This window comes from Pocillopora verrucosa, chromosome 4 (assembly GCF_036669915.1).
Source record: "Pocillopora verrucosa isolate sample1 chromosome 4, ASM3666991v2, whole genome shotgun sequence".
NCBI lineage: Eukaryota > Metazoa > Cnidaria > Anthozoa > Scleractinia > Pocilloporidae > Pocillopora > Pocillopora verrucosa.
This window is the reverse complement of record NC_089315.1, coordinates 7,253,368-7,270,537: the sequence shown is the minus strand read 5'-3', so window position 1 is coordinate 7,270,537 and position 17,170 is coordinate 7,253,368. Positions and strand designations below refer to the sequence as shown.

The window sequence follows — 17,170 nt, the reverse complement described above, 5'->3', positions numbered from 1 at the left end:
TGATTGGTTGAGAAGGTCGCCCGAGTTTTCGGGACCAATCAAAGAGCGAAGTATAGCAAAAGCAAAGCAATCACGGATTCCTTTCGACGCTCAAGATAGATAACATGGTACATTAACTTCCTGTAAGCATTGTATAACTTTGGACTTTCCGGTAAAAGATTTCAAGCTTCGCTTTCTTGTTTTATTACTCGTAAAAATCACTCTTCTTTGAACCTTTCTTTCATCTACTCAAAAATAACAGCCTTGTTCTGGCGAAATTAAACTCCGAATCTATTACTGGAAATTTTTCTCGGCGTGCCCCTAAAATGCTTAAATAGGGACCTTAGGCAGTCAGGACGGCAACGCCAAGGAAGACATCGATTAAAAAATGAATTTCTGCCTTTAATTAGTTAACACCTCAACTTCAGCATAACGTTTAAAAGAAACGTTGAGTTCCAAATGGAAATTGAAATAATTTGCCGTCGCGGTTTCGGTTCGCAGACGACGTAAGTTGTGGCGATTTCACGTTGTTGTTTTGCACGAGACGGCTAAGAAATGTACAAAGTTTTAAAACGTATGTGCTGAGCTATTGTTCTGCCAATTAGATCTTTTGTTTTTTTCGTGTCCTCCGTTACCGTCGCCGTCGTGGTTTGCTTAAGGTCCTTAGTATTCAACGCAAGGAAGAGTTTTAACAGCGATGTGGTATAATGGGATAAGTGAAAGGAAACGGCGCCAAAACTTTTATAACACTGTGAACTACTTTCTCTGCTTTTTGTGAAGTTATCTTTCCATGAGATATCAGCATTTGTGTGAGGGAAGAAAACTTTTTGTATAAGTTATTAAGTTGCCACTAACCGCTCTCGCCAGCCAACGAGATTTCAGAATTTCGCGCCGCGCGCGAATATCAATTACCATTAATACATACTTTTTGATAACTTTCGTAATTCATAAAGGGTTTCGAAAGGAGTAGGGAGAAGAAGAGGTATTAAATGTGTAAAAGCTGGAGTGATCCAATTTTCCCTTTTGGAGCCTCCGTAAGCAAATGTAGGCCGCGTGACATGTTAACCCTGTTACTGATCCCTGGATTACAGCGCGCGCGCTCAAGAAAGAACTTCGTTACGTCACAATAGGATGATTACGAACTAGTAACGAAAAATTAGTTTTTCAGATCACATCTTGCAACTACTTATCGTTTTAATTAAAGAAATTAAAAGTAGAGTCATGGAAGAAACAAGGCAAGAAGTAGTTACGGGGGAAGACGATCGAAAACAGTGGGACGAATCTGCAAGTCTTGAGGCGAGAGAGGCAAGGCCTGTTTTTAATCTTCAGCAAGTTCCTCTTGAAGCGAGAGAGGCAAGGCCTGTTTTTAATCCTCAGCAAGCTCCAACAAGTTTTCTACAGCAGCAAAACTCACCAGCTCTTTCGACCCAGCTGCCGACGATCTGTTCACAAAATTCTAACGTGCTTCCTCAGATGCCTGTTTATCCAACTCCTCGATTTTACTATCAATGTTATGCCCCACCGCCATACTCCAGACCAATGTTTGATCCTTCTGCTTCATATCAAGCTTTCTATCAAAATGAAGGTATTTAATAACTTTGTATCGATCAATTAGTTAGCTTGTTATTACGCCATTGAAGTAGAGGGCCCAAAAAACCAAGTTCATTAAATCGGCCAATGAGGATTAAGATGAATTTCTCAAGAAGCCAGTGAGAGCTCTTTGCGCGGGAAAACGAAAGATACCAAGCCGCGCTTGGTTGGTTTACAGTTGTCTTGCCGAGGGAATGGCGAGAATTTTTTTGGATCAGTTACAGTACACATCGAACTATACAACCAAAGCGATTAAATAGCGGATAACTCTTAGTAGCTAATGGTGAAAACTTAGCTGTTGTTGTATATTTACCCTGGTGTTCACTGCCTGTCTTTCTATATTTTATAGATAAAGATGTAAGCTTGTAAACTTTTAAAAAAGGTCTTTCAGCGCAGTGTTCAGAGAATTCACTAACGTGCTTAAGATAAAAGACTGGACATTACTGACGCCTCACAGATTATATTTGACGATAGAGACTTCTTCATCTAGTACCTCTTTCAATAGTGTCGCTAATGGCAAAGTTAAAATTTGAAAGGTTCTAATGTCAACTTTTTTGTTTGATAACCCTGGTGACGAACCAACAACTTAATACAAGTTCTTTATATCTGACACAGATTTTCGCCCCAAAGAGAAGCGCCGCCGGTGTAGAACAGTTTTCACTCAAGAACAACTCTTCCTTCTCGAGACTGGATTCGATGAGCAGAAATACCCGGATGGCAGATTCCGCCAGGAGATGGCTGAGAAAACAGGCCTCCCTGAGGACAGAATTCAAGTTTGGTTTCAAAACAGACGAGCCAAAGAAAAGCGACTTATGGAGGAGAAACTGTTCCGTGAAGCGCAACCAGAGAATGTTACCACAGTGGAGCACGAAAGAAGCCGTATAGTCAGAACTGTCGGCGAGAAACGATCAAAACCAGATGCTAGTTTCCAGCCTCACCTAGAGGAAGACGTAAGAGAACTGGACATAGTAACCACAGAAGTAGAGGATAGTGGTGTGGTGAATAAATTGGAGGCGAAGGTTGGTTTCATTAAAAAGTTTTGTTCCGTCTCAACACTGACATCAGGTAGTGTTTATCATGACCCCCACCCACCCCTCGTCCCAAATATGTGTTGTATTTTAAAGTAACCTTACAAGAATCCTTGACGTACCTACTGCTCAGCCGAAGGTCTATCATCTTTGATATGGGCCCAGTCGTGAGAAGATAGCCTCATTGAACGATCGAGGTCGCATTTAACTGTTATCACTCAAGTATTAGGTTGCATTTCCCATTTCCTTTATTCGCAGTATTCAGCGGTCATATTTTACAAGAAAACTAGGTAACTAGGGAAACATCAAGACTCGAGGGAAAACAAAACTAACTAGTTTTCCGAGGGACCATACATCAAGTGCTTTGTTGCATATTTAGATTTTCCCTTAACAATCATGTGGCAAAAACACGCTGTTGCATTCGGCGCGCGGGCAACAACTGCGCAATTGTATCCCAGTCGGGATACATTTGAATTTGATCAGGAAAAACAATAATGTTATGGAATATTAACTATATATTCTGCTTAAGGTTCCTTTTTTTCCGAGGGCAGACGTAGAAATCAAACATTTTTTCGGAGAGTTTAAACATTATGCTCTTGTTTTTCAAATGTGCAGAAATGCTCAAGACCTTGATCCTTGTTGCCCGAATTATGTCGAGAAGGCTGACGAGAATCAAGCATCGTATCGAATCATAAAGAGAGCGCCCCTTGAACAGAGATCCTACCTCTCGTTTAGTGTCAATAAGAGATTTTTACGTTTAATACTGATATATTTATTATTTGATGAAATATAAATACAGTTCATGGTGTTTTATTTTACAGGTCAGGTTACAACTCAGACCATAACAGAGGCGCATCTACCAGGTATCAATATCACCACTTACTTGACTTCAGGCCCCCTTCCTAATCTAAGTGTATCTCGGGTTGAATCAGTCGAGACGAGAGTTGATGACCAGGCGGACGAGAACCAAGTCTTAATTACCTTGGACAACTCAGTAAGTTCATCGTCCTCGAATCCATTTGACAACCTTCCACGACATCTTTTTGTCAACAACAATGTTTCAGCCTTCTGTCAGAGCAGTAGCAACGATGGCAACAAAATGTTTCAAGGGAATCCAAAAACTTTGGCGGATGTTTACCTCGCAGAAGTCATTCAAACACACGGAGAAGAAGTCGTCATCAGCACCGAAGAGTCCGAGATCATTGAGCCTCAAGCCTGCTCAGAAAACATTGACTTACCTGAAAGAAGGCGTTCAAATTCTCCAGTACCGGAATATTTAAATCTTTGAGCATAGAATTTTATTTTCGAATACTACGTGATACTGTGGTTATTGCTGAAACTGCCAAGCCTAATAGGCTACACGGAGATATTATAGAAACAGATTGTTCTTTTACATTAGTAATTGTATAAATGAGTGCCTCGATATTTTCATTAAAGAACGTGAATTTTACCGCAAAGTAATTTATTCGCGCTGTGAAGTCACAATTTAAACTCGACAACTCCCATCTTACCAACCTCGTTCCCACGAACCTCTTCTTTTAGGGAGTGGGATGAAGAGGGAACCTCAAAACGGGGTTGCCTCCTAGCCTCGTATCCCATATTAATTGAGCCCCGTCATGTTTCTGCCCGCTCGCAATTGGTCTAATTGTGTCACAGTTAAAACTGAGAAATATTCATGAAATATCCCTAATTTTTCTTCCATTTAAAACCACCGTTAACTAACAAAAGGAGGATGTTGTTTTTTGGAAGGTTCGTTCCATTTCTACAATGGTTGTCAGAGAACCATTGCCTTTGTTCTTCTGAGCACTCTGTGTTGGGTGGGGGTAGGGGAAACGAGTTCTTTAGCCTTGGCAGATACTAGACGGATTTCAAAGCATGAGGAAACTGAAACTCATATCCAGTTTCAATCAAAGGATCTAGAGCCCGTTTTTCGAAGGTCCTGGGAACTAGACGGGTCCATTAAGCTGTACTGTTTCCATTTAACATGGAATTTTTAAAACTATGATATAAAAATATGAACTAAAAAAGACATAATGGACTGGTTAGGGTGCTAGAACCTGCCTCTGTATTCCTTAAATTATTATTTCAAAATATTGCTTCGGGCCCGTAAAGTTACCGTGAATTTTGAATAACAGCCCAAGGCCCCTTACGGCACGACTTTCTGCAGTATCCAGAAACAAGGAAATGCTGCTTGAATTGGGGGAAAGAGATCCAACGAGAGAAGTAACTTGGTCTGTTTAAATTCATTCAGTCCTACTTCGAACAAGACGAATAAGTAATGCTAGTAGGACTTAGTGAAGTCCAATTCAGTCCGGTATGAGTGATTGATAAAGGTGGAAGACCACGAATTTGTCAATAGTGATTATGATTACAGACAGAATTGGACGACACGAAGTTCTGTTACCAATTCGTCAAACCTGACAAAATTTGGGAAAAACAAGCCATCTGTTACACGTTTTCCATAGAACAACAGTTAACTCGGCGAAATATCCGGCAACAGTGCGCGCACATGACGCGCACACTGTCCTGATAGTGCTTAAACCAGACTGGTGATAACCAATCGCATTCAAAAATGTTGTTCTTGTTTTAATTAGCTATGGTAATGGAACTTCATGTCGTCCAATTCGGTCTGTAATCATACGAGTGATAACAAAACCAACCACCACGCAGCGGGATTCTGATTTGTTTATCACGACGATACGAAGTCTTATTACCAATTAATTATAACATTATAATCTCCGAGAGAACAGCCAAGTTATGAAAGAAAGGGAAATTTGCATTAAAAGACTGAAAGATCGTGATTGGTTGATTAACACTACAACTTTGAATGTAATTGGCTTATTGAGCTGTCCGATAAAAACTTGGCAAGTGAATTAGGGGAAATAGGAGTTTTAAACCCAATCAGAATCGAGGAAATAGTAATTCTTAAGATTAGTGAATTTATTGTATCAATAAAGGTATCAACGACGAAAGATAAAATACAGACACTTGCACGTACAATAATTTATTAGAACACGGTTCATGCGTAATAAGCGCATTCAGACAAAAAGACATCTCGAGAAAAATGCACTTTTAACAAACAATGAGATCCTGTGCATCTTAATATTATTATAAACCTTTAATCCATGTACTTACAGCATAAAACTAAACTTCTCGGAGAAAATATAAATAGCTTTAAATTTCTTAATACTTCTTCCTGACAATATACAATTTGCGCGCAACATTTCAAATACATCGACCAGCTTTCCTTAATAACATGAAATAAGTTTGTTAAAAAATGTTGTAGTCAAATAACAGCAAGGATATAGGATTGGTAAGAAACAAATGAGTTGGCTTCCATCTCTAACTGTATCCCTAACGCCATAGAGAAATCGTCTGATTTTTTTTCCATTCCAGTCACGGCCTGGAAGCACGTATTCAACTCTGCGTTGTTACTACGTTCACTGCTTAGGTAAAATTATCTAAACCTTTTCGCTGTTGCCAAAGTTCGCATATTTATCTTACAAATTAAATTGGTTATATCAGTGGTTCTTATCAGCAGGCCAAAATTCAAAATTTGATTGTGATCTTATCAAAAATTACTGAATGGGAAGGTATAGAACTAATAAGGTTTCCATATATATTTTAACTTTGGTTTTGAGTCTGCATCAACTGATCTGATCAATGAGAGACACCGCAAGGATGCGGTTGAAACAGAGCGAGGGATGGTTTCTTAAGAACTTGAGCACACATCTGCGATTGGACAGAGGTGATTGAACTGCCTCAAGGTACCACTAGGATGAGAAGATGATGATCTTGCGCTTTAACCATCACTGGTTACTTAACAGAGCCTATTATTGGTATGTCTCCAGACAATGAACAAATAATATCCATTTGCTCTCTCTCCAATTCAGTTTACTGCTTTTAATCCAGCTGAATCACATTTGACGACCCGTGAGGACCAAGAAGTCCATGAGTCCATGGATACTGAGGACGACAAAAATAAAGAAACTCTGAATACAAAACAACTAAATGATTCGCTTCTAAACAAATTACTGTGCTTAGTCGGTGGCCGAATGAGTTGTTAATTATTACAATTGAGTGTCAAAAGTAATGCGGGATTGCTTTTGATTCGCTTTGCTACGCAATATGATTGGCAGGAAAACTCCCTCCACTCTCTCAACCGATCAGGCACAAAACTAGCACCAATCACGACTAGGTCACCCGCGTTTTCCCGCGCTTTGGGCGGTTTGCTTGCTTTTGCTTTGAGCCCTCATTGGCATCTTGTGATATTTTCCTTTCTTCTAAAAGCTTTTGCGATTACTTTGGGTTAGGTTTTACGACACTCAATTGGAAAACGCACTTAGGTCTTCGTATTCACAAGTTCCCGTGCCATTTCGAGATGAATATCGAAATATCAAAACAGCCTTTCTTAACACAATTATTTTGAGAAAAAGAAGCCACTGAGGTACAAAAAAAATAGAAAGAAAATAACTAAGCCGACTTAGATCTAAAAAAACAATTTTTGCCAACAGGACAAGTCCTTTTAAAAACTACATTGTAATCAAAATTTAAACATTGATTACTTGTAATAATTTTCCTATGTAACTTATTCATGAACTATTCAGCAGCAACGCACAAAAAAAGGTTCAAAATTTGACACAGAATAGCTAAAACAAGTTTAACTGCTTTTAAACATACGTTTCCCATACAATATCTTTTAACTAAACCATTGTGCAGAACAGAGTTAATCTAATGAAACCACTGCCGAACAGTGACTAGCCAAGCAGTTAGATTTCATGATAGTTCACAAGCTAAGGCCCAGTTGTCTCTGAATGCTCTGAGGATTCGTTGTCCTGGACACTATAATCGATTGGCTGTATCTGAAACAAGTGGAACCTTCAGTACAAGTTATCCTTTTGCGATTGGTTTTCAAGAAGGCCCCTTTATCAACAGACGCACTGTAAGATGAATATGACATAAAAAATATCTAGGACTACAGACTATCTACCTACCTATAACTTGTCACAACTAGAGGTTCTCAGTTTCCTCTCTGACACACAATGATTATGACATAAATAAAAACACTAACAACACAAACGACAAAAACAGCAACAGAATTGACAAAAAAAGAAACTATCATTCAATAAAAGTACTTACAGTTTCGTTGGGAGAAAAAAGAGGGTACATACTTTCAAGATCAAGTCCTATCAAAAGACAGATGATGAGAGGCATTTAACCAAAAGAAAGAGCAAAAATAATTGGTGAGCAAAGTTAGCCCTATTGCTTTTCAGGTGCAAGTGTCACAATTTGACTTCAATCTTGGTTTAACATTAATTTCTTAAAAAATAACACACAAAATCCATCACAAAGAAAAGAAAAGAAAAGAAACAGAGAGGATAATAAAAGTTAATACAATAAATGGTGGATTTCCCTCTACTTATTCCAGAGTTTCAACAAGGCAGGTTACCAGTGGTCTATTGCCACTCATAGCACCTCTCAACATAGTTTGTTTATTAGCCTGAAAGCAAGCTCTTGTGTTTGGGTTTTGCATTAACCCTTTACCCCCTAACATCAGCATCCATATTCTCCATACCATTCACTATACATTTCCCTAGGTGCTGACAAAGAGAATTTGTTTAATAATCAACAGCTGCTGTAGTTGGTGATCATTTCCTATATTCTCATGACCTTACTGTTTGATTCAAGGGTGATATTGCAAGGAGATATCAGATGCTAGTCACTCTTAAAAGGTTACAGGGTTAAGGCCCTTTTTCCAGGCACAGCTGTCTACAACATCAGCTGTCATCTGTAGAAATCATTACTGAAATCCTTGCCTATTGAAAAACCAATCAAGATAATATAAAATTTTTTTTGTGGTGAACGACAAAGTACCTTGGCACGGAAAGTCCAGTGGAGGAGGAGGGAAAAAGTTTGGATTCAGCAGTGATGAGGTTGATGTTCCAGGTATTGTACCTGTGTTGTTTGGAAACACCATTGGATTCAAACCAGGAGGTGATTTGACTCCACCAGGTCCAGGTGCAGTTGTTAATGACACCATAGGGTGGCCTATACAAACAGAACACTTTCAGACACTACTATGTTACCAGTCTAGAGAGATTTACATCAATGACCCACATCATGTGGCCAAATTAGAAAAAAAATACTCATTTTTGTACATCAAAATTTTTTGCATACTTCTCAAATGTAGAATAAGTATGATTTTGGTTCAACAATTGAACATTTAATGTCCATGCAGCCAATGAAAGACTGTTCCACGGTCTAGAATTCTTGAAATTTACTGGCAGAAGTGTATACAGCCTACATGAGGGGCTGAGAAACAAACAATGTACCTGGGTGTGTTTAAATCACGATCATTGTCACTTTCTTGATCATCATCATTATCATTTGTATCCTTTTCACTTTCTGAATCAGAGTCGAGAGTGAGGTCTATAATGTCACACTCTTTTTCCTTCTTATTGTCGACTTCTTTTGTATCTCCTGAAAAAAATCAGAATCAGGCAGTTACTCTAAAGGGCAACTCTCAGCTACTAGCAAATGACAAAATTCTCCTTCCTCTACATGTATACAAGGGTAAATACACACTCAGCTCTTTCATTCCCAAGGTCTCATTAAAAAACTCTCCTAAACTGACTGCCATACAATTCGTAAGGAGTTATTTTGGAGAATTTGGTATTAGATCGATTAATAATCTCACAATTTATATTTTTTCCATTCACTTAACTTGTCTCCTTGATATTATATTGATTTTGTATGGAGAAATTATGTTTTGGTCACCCCGTGGGAGTTTATGTGTTAATTCAATATCCAGAGGAAGCTGAAAAAACATCTTCGATAGGAGATGGCTATTCATGAAAAGTCTGAACCCTACTGCTCAGGACAAGATCAATATAAAAAGTTCCTAAAATAAATAAAATTGCACAATTGCAGGGGACCAAAAAAAATTAAAACAATTTTCAACATACAGATGTGTGTGACATACCCTGGTGATTCAGTTTGCTTGATGAGACACTTTTTTCTGGTGATGAAACAACTGCACTAGATATAAGTGCACTGATTGCTTTCTTACTTTCATGTTCTGAGGAAGAGGAATGAAAGAAAGATCAGCGCTACTATTAACTTTCAATGTTTTTTGCACAACTTTAGAGATTTAAATTTGAAGAAAATACTTTTACATAAATAAGTCCGGTGGCTTTTATTTCATTTTTGGCTTAGGAGTGCCAACAGGTATGGGGGCAGCCACTGTTCACATGTTTCTCCCACATTTGGCACCTGTTCTGGAGCAGCACTTCATCTAGGGCAGCACTTTATAGGGTAAATATGCTTGGTGATATCCAATACTAACAACCTGCCATTACAACCTCTGTCATGTTTCATGGAGTGCTTTCACTGATCAGTTACAAGCTGTTCCTAGGGCCTTACCCACTCTTCTGTCAACTTGCTCTAAAAATTTAGGCTCTGAGTGACTCACAAATATTTTATCTGCCTTCTGTATCTGTGAATGGAGTGTTTTAAGTGAAGTGTCAAGCCTACAAAATTTGGCGGTGAAAACTGTATTTCACATACACAACAATTGATATTGTTGGGCAAAACAAGGAGTACTGACCTGGCTGCTTATTCATATATATTAAGGATCAAAAGCAGATAGGTGCTTTATACCTTGCAAGTCGTTTATTGGTCTCCAAGAACCGTCTTCATGAAATGAAATCTCGTTACAATTCACAGCTGCCTCAAGAATCTCTCTGAAACAATCTTAAAGAACAAAGAATACAAGTTTTTTGTTTGAAAGTGTCTTATTACACTTCAGACATTTGATGTGTGTTTTACAAATTCGTTTTTGGGTGCCAAAGTTATAATGGTTCCTGCAGTGTTACACTTTTGGGTTGAAAAATCATCAAATTTTCGTTGTCTCTTGAATTTTTAAAGGGTTACTCAATTTCATCTCTGTTTGATAACCTTTTAGGAAGAAAGTAAAATTGCACAACATCAACATCAAAATGGAGATACATAGCTACAGATTGATTTCAGATGCAGGATGCCTTCCTTGTTTGTGATTGGTACTCCACAAAATTTATGTTAAATCAATTTAAGGAAATTTTTTTTTTTTTCCCCCATCATTGTAATACCAAAAACTCATGTTTTAAGGTTGTATACCCCTGTGGCCTAACAAGAATGTGAGAAAAAGCTTCCTACACCCGTCCAATACAAGTTTTTTGGTCGAACGGCGCCTTCTTATCACAAAGCTGGACAGATCCATGTTTGTTTTCCTACAGGGATATTAAGAGAGCAAAAGAAAAGAAAACATCACATTTTTATGTTTTTTTAAAAAACAACAAAAAAAAAAATAGAAGAAGATTTTAAATTAACAAAACAGAGATTTACTTTCAATATGCAGTGTAGAAAAAATTCAATTTCCCACCTTGTAAAGAGAAAATTACTCTTTTTTTTTTTACAATAGTGTGTGGCTCAGAATAAAAATTTTGAACTTTTGTAAGCCTGGTACCATTTGTAAAAACAAACACCAAAACAAAACAAAAAACAAAATATCATTACGATCGCCTCTTATACCAACAAGAGAAAATTCAAAGAAACATCAATTAACAGTGAAAGCTATTTTAATGTACCTTTCAGTTCATCTGCAAATACAAAAGCTGCATCAAAGCATTGTAAGTGGTTACATGGTGATGGCCCTACAAGTGAAAACAAACAAGTTATTTAAAAGGAAATAATCTATGGACAACCATTCAGTCCGAATAAAGTTTCTAACAAAATTAGTACTTACCTGCCACGGAAGTGTCATCCGTGTCTTCCCAAGCTAAAAGAACAACAATGAAATTAAAACAAAAAACAAAAAAAACCATGGCTGGTGTTAATTCAGAAATTCATGTTAAGATTGCATATCATAGATTGTTGTAATAATTTCGCAGTACAGATCCCAAAGGACAGGGCTGAAATAACTGAAAACCAAACATAAACCCCATCTTATGCCAAATTATATTGAACTCACTGGACAAAGCAGAGAAACGCGTAAACTTGTAGTGGCCACTTCACTATCTGGATTCATGGCGCCAACTTTTCCTTGACCTGAAAGAAAAAATCAAGAAACACCTAACTTAGAATATCTTAAAACTATATGTCAGTAGTTTGCTAATATGTATGCCGCTTACAGGAGTACATGCACTTTGCAAAATTAAAAAGCACGCACTCAGTGCCCTTGAGTGGTCTGCCTGATTTCTGTAACCATTGATCTTCAGTCTCTGTATTAAGCAACTTGAAGGTGACAGCCCTGACAAGTTTTTAATTACTGTTACCACAATGTCTCTGTTGAATAGAAATCACAATTCAAAACAGTGCTTAGTTTTGTAAAATCTATATCGCTTCCCACTATGTTGACCCCAGATTAGTGTAGAAATTAATTTAGTTGTTTTATTGCAAAACTTGCATCATATAGAACACAAAAACAACTATACCTTCCGCTGTTTCTCAAAATCTATAATGAAGCCAAAGCTAATTGTAACATTATTTTTTTAGTTCTTTCCTCCACATCGTTGGATCTATTCATATTAATTCTTAATAGGAGTAAAAATAACTCATGTACAGCCCATATGTACAACAGTTCCAACATCATATTGTGGTGTTCAGTTTGCATTGTAATATTTGAGGAATTTTATGGGAGGAAACCTTAAATCAATTTATATGCATCACACTGTGTCCCTACTGATGAGATTCTTCAAAAAAAACACCTCATGAAATTTTAGCTGCCAGCATTCCGACCACTTCACTCACATTTTTAAAATGAAAACTGCTTTGTGCAGAGCCTTTTGTTATAATTTGTGGAATATCTAACTCCATTGAATAAATAATCAGGCTTACCTGACGGCAAATTTTGGTGTCCATGAAACATGAATGTGATTTGGTACAGTTGGTGATAGACGACACAATTGTGTTATATTTACTGGTTTACTGGGGTCGTTTTGATTCAGTATTAGGAGGCAATTCTGTGATGTGTGACCCTGAAAGAAAATCAACTTTCCATTAGCAATTACGAACATTGTTAAGCCCTCAACTTCCAAGGTCTGATCTTTACTTCTCCCACTAAACTGACACATGTCCTTTTCATAAATTAGTTGTCGGGGGAGAACAGTTAGTTTACAATCAAGAAACAACCCCTAGTAGCAAGTTTTTGTTTATTAACCAAGTTGACTTATTGGGTAAAACCTTAACATCCAAATGAAAAGAATTATGTCAATCACTTTTAATTTGCAAGAGGTTAGGTCCGACTGATTTCTTTGTGATTTCAGTACTGATAAATTTGTCCAATATTTTGATCAAAATTTCTATGCTCTGGAGATTCTCAATTGAATATAGTATGCTTTAGAAACAGAAAAAGATTTAACTCATTTCATCACACGGCCAGTCTCTTGGCCATTTTTTTAAGCAAAACTTCACAGCTTCAAGCTTCAGAAACAATATAATAGACAGTTTGTTTCAAGCACATGTTCAAACAAGAACATAAGAAAATTGGAAACATACTGTATTAATCTGACACATTTTTTCCATTCACTTTGACCCACAGCGCAGATGGAAAGTTGGCCTCTTGTACACAACATTGTTTCCAATAGGCACAAATCTGAATATGAAAGATGCACTTTATTATAAGGAACACTAAATACAACCTTCCCCACTTAATTCTAAAATTCAAGTTGAAATCCTGTCAACTAAATGGATAATTTTTTTAGTTTGGGCAGAACATTAAACTACCTTCGTACCACTACATTTACTTCATTCTATACTGCATTCCCTGGGTATGAACTGACCTATGTGTTATAGCAAGTAATTCAATCCTGCATGGCTCTTTACAAGACTCAATACATGAAACAAAATAGTAGTCTGAGAGGACTGAAATGTGACCAGTTCATGACCCATTTCAATCTGTTATTAACCCAGGCATGAGATCAACCTACCAAAGACCAAATTCTTTCAAAAATGCAGGGAAAAAGAATAAATAGGATTAAATACAGCCAGCTTATACTGGATAACAATAGTACTAATTATCTGAGAGAAAGCTCAACAACATACTTTAGGCACAAACAATACCATCCAGCTGCCAATCATAACTTAAGATGGGTATCATCTTTTCCTACTCAAAAAGCCACCCACACATTGTGTAATCCGATTCAAAACCAATAATGCATTCCAACATAACAATACCTTAACCCTGGAACTTGGACTGGATACTCATTCCTAGAATTTGGCCGTCGTATCCCTATGAGATAGGTTTTCAACTGTATGGTTAGTTCATGCAGATGGTTAAACACTCCTAATCACGGCAAACTTATATATATCAGCAGCATTATTATAAGCAAAGTGGTGAGCAAATAACTCATGTCTGTGAAACATGTACTTTGCAAAGAAAGTGGCTCAGAAATCAATTTTTTTTTGGTTGAAAAAAGGCATTCATACAGGAGAATCTTCCCAAGAAAATTACAGGTGTACACAGCTGCTCATTGAGACCACCTTGCATTGTGTTCAGTGTTCTTCTTCTCAGGCAGTAACTGGTAAAATTTACTGCCTTTGGTACTTCTTCTGCCTGCTTAACTTTGCTTGGAAGTCTTTGTAAATTCAACACTGTCAGCTAAATGGATTTTTCCTACAGTAATACTTTAAAATTTATTTCCCTTGTTGCTCAAAATTTTGAGAACACTGCTTGTGCACACTTTATAATAAACATGCCACTTGTCAAACTAGGTATCTAGACTAATATTCTTATGTAAATTTTAGGTCAAACATAAATTTCCATCAAGCTACTAAAAAATTTGCTTACCTTTAACTACTTATAAGTTGTACTTGGCTCGGCGTAAGATGGAAACATGACATATTCTTCTTGAAAGTGCGACAACCCACGAATAATAAAACACCATTTTGTGAAACATATAGCAACACATCATGTGTCAAAATAAAACCAGGAGATGTGTCAGCATAGTATGCATTTCCCAACCTAAAAAAGAGTATGTCTACATTTCTAAGTATATCCCTTCACACAAGCAGGCAACTTGCTCTTTAAGAGGAGAAAGAGAATTTAAAAATTTCATAAACCAGTTACAACGGATGACTGTTCTCTGTTGTCTTAAAAATTCATCCTTCTCTAGATCAACTTCTTCTGTCAATGAAAATCAAGCAAAATGAAACAAGGATTTTTAACCATAGTACATGTTGGTCACTTGATTTTATCAAGTTGTGTCTACCATTATCCTGACATGAAAATAGACATAGATTTGCATGGGCACATGGCAATTTTAACACCAACACAATTTTTATCATATTTTCAAGCTTGAAATTATTCAAAAATTAAAAGTTAATTTTGACATAAGTATTTCAGTAAGTATCAGTAAGGAGGTAGCCACTGTGAGGACGGTAATTGTACAAGCATGTTTCAGTACATTCTATTTCTTCTATCACCGTATATAGTACTATATATATTATTATATAAATTGCACGATATACATGATCAGCGTAAAATTAGAGTGAAAAAGATCTAGGGATGTCATCCTCTTAATGTTGTTACAAATCTAATTATTTGGCTTTTAGGGCAGACTTCCCTAAGTGAAGGATTTAAATATCTAAAATAGTTTTCAATGGATTCCATGAAGACCATTCCTAATGGTTAACTCAGTATCTGTGCATCTCTTAAGACAACAATTCCAAGCCCTTTTATGGTTCAAGAGTCATTTTAAAAGCCTTTAGAAGGCCAGCAGATATTTCTAATGTTCTCCTTTAGATTTATTATGAGTATACATTTCTAATATAGTCTTTTTTTTCTTTGACCATAATAATTGATGTTGCATGGACCTATCATCCCAAATTAAAAAACACTGCAGATTCCCCTAATAGCTCCCGAGTTGTTCTGTATGATGGTACAAGACCAAACAACTTCTGTCATGAATTATTATATTGTGTTTGGACAATTTTTAATTGACTTCTAAAAAAAAAAAAAGTGGTCAGATATGGCCATGTCATGAGGTAGGGAGTATTGTAAAACCTATAGAGCTGTTAAAATTATTCTGTTTTGTTTAATTTTCAGTTGTAAAACCTCTATCCTATCAATAAAGAAGACAGCAATAAAAGAGAATAGTTGAATAATGAAAAAAAAGAACCCTAAAAGGATTGTTTAGGCCATCTTTTGAATCCTGAATAGAGACAGGTTCACTGCAATGACCTCTTTTACTTTTCAATTCACTACACAAACAAATCCAACAGGCAGAATCTGATTTGAGAACAAAGTAAACAGAACAAAGCAAAACACAACAGAACATGTTAAAGAGCACTACTAACCCGATAATGATCATAATTAGAGTGTTCCTTTGAATTTTATTTTGAACACAAAGCACTCCCTGTCCTTAAACCGAAATTCTAAGAAAAGATTCAAACCACTCTTACATCAGTTTACCAAAGGCATTTGCCTTCTAAAGCCCACGCTTCGAACAAAGATTGCGCAAAGAATTTCCGTCCGTAATTTAAGGGCTTGGAGTACATCAACGTCTCTGTGGCGCGGAAATTTCTCCGCAAAGAAAAATTGGATAAAGAAAGTACATCTACTGAAAAAAAAAGCATTTGACAGTCAATTTAATTTTTAAGTCCATAAACGACTTTATTCTGTCAAGCCTTACCAAAAAAAATGCTGTATCGTCATTACTTACTTCACGAATGACATTTCACTTACTAAGCAGAATGGAAATCTCTAGAAACAAACGAGACATGGCCGATTTTACACGGCGTTAACAGCCAAAATCCGCCTACTTTCTAAGGACGATACACTGAAGACTCACCTAAGCTTGTTGGTCGCACTAGGTCGTCGATTTGTTCAAAGAACGGTAAATGTGAAAGTCGAACGTCAGGGTGCACGGGAACGCCGGTTGTGTCCGAATTCACACTTTGTAATTGCGAAGAACGTTGAACTGGCGGTTGTATCGCCGGTCTTGGTTGAGCTGGAGGTATAACCACTTTCCGAGGGCATCGTCTTTCATACAATTCCCGTAGTTTCTTTCTGACATGATGATTTCCTTCGCTTTTCAACATTTGGAGCGCTCGGCCCATAAGTTCATGTTTTCTTCCCGTTTTAGACCGTCCCGCAAACACAAGCAGTGACTGTAATTCTGAGACGCGAAAACTCAATAGCATATGCTGTGTATGAAAGAAAAAATCTCAACTTAACAACTGGAATCATAATTATTAAAAAGAATACGCCGAACAACAGGAAATTTGTGGCTTTTCCTACCCGTAGATCCGCCACTTCGTCCATTTTGCTTTTTCCTAACAGATACTCTCCCCAGTTCCTCACTCATGTCTTCTGGCGTAAAAAGAACAATAACATTAGTGACGTCACGTTCTTTTTTTCAGGAAGTGGAGAAGACATATACTTACAATGATTATGTAGGCCAGGAAGTTGCCAAAAAGGGGGAAATTGTTTTGATGTCGGATTAATTCTTAAAACAAACACTCCATGAGGTGTAAAGCTAGATTTTCTGCCACAGTGAGTTCAATGAAACTCCTTCCCTGAATATCAAACAAAGAGG

General features: G+C 37.1%; 1 protein-coding gene and 1 pseudogene across 1 annotated transcript; one reads left to right on the top strand and one right to left on the bottom strand.

Annotated features, from left to right (window-relative positions):
• Positions 1-985: 985 nt before the first annotated feature.
• On the top strand, positions 986-3,885 carry LOC131786117 (uncharacterized). Its single transcript, XM_066166142.1, has 4 exons — positions 986-1,284; positions 1,333-1,564; positions 2,185-2,592; positions 3,419-3,885. Exons 1-4 carry the CDS (start codon positions 1,201-1,203, stop codon positions 3,883-3,885), a joined length of 1,191 nt encoding a protein of 396 aa, XP_066022239.1. The 5' UTR covers positions 986-1,200.
• A 1,700-nt stretch (positions 3,886-5,585) lies between these two features.
• LOC131786183 (E3 SUMO-protein ligase PIAS2-like) lies at positions 5,586-16,907 on the bottom strand (annotated as a pseudogene).
• Between the last annotated feature and the right edge of the window lie 263 nt (positions 16,908-17,170).

Excerpts from the sequence above, each read along its gene's own strand:
- LOC131786117 (XM_066166142.1), top strand. The coding sequence starts at position 1,201 with ATGGAAGAAACAAGGCAAGAAGTAGTTACGGGGGAAGACGATCGAAAA. Across the intron at positions 1,565-2,184 it reads AGCTTTCTATCAAAATGAAG|ATTTTCGCCCCAAAGAGAAG; the intron begins GTATTTAATAAC and ends TATCTGACACAG. Across the intron at positions 2,593-3,418 it reads TAAATTGGAGGCGAAGGTTG|GTCAGGTTACAACTCAGACC; the intron begins GTTTCATTAAAA and ends TTTATTTTACAG.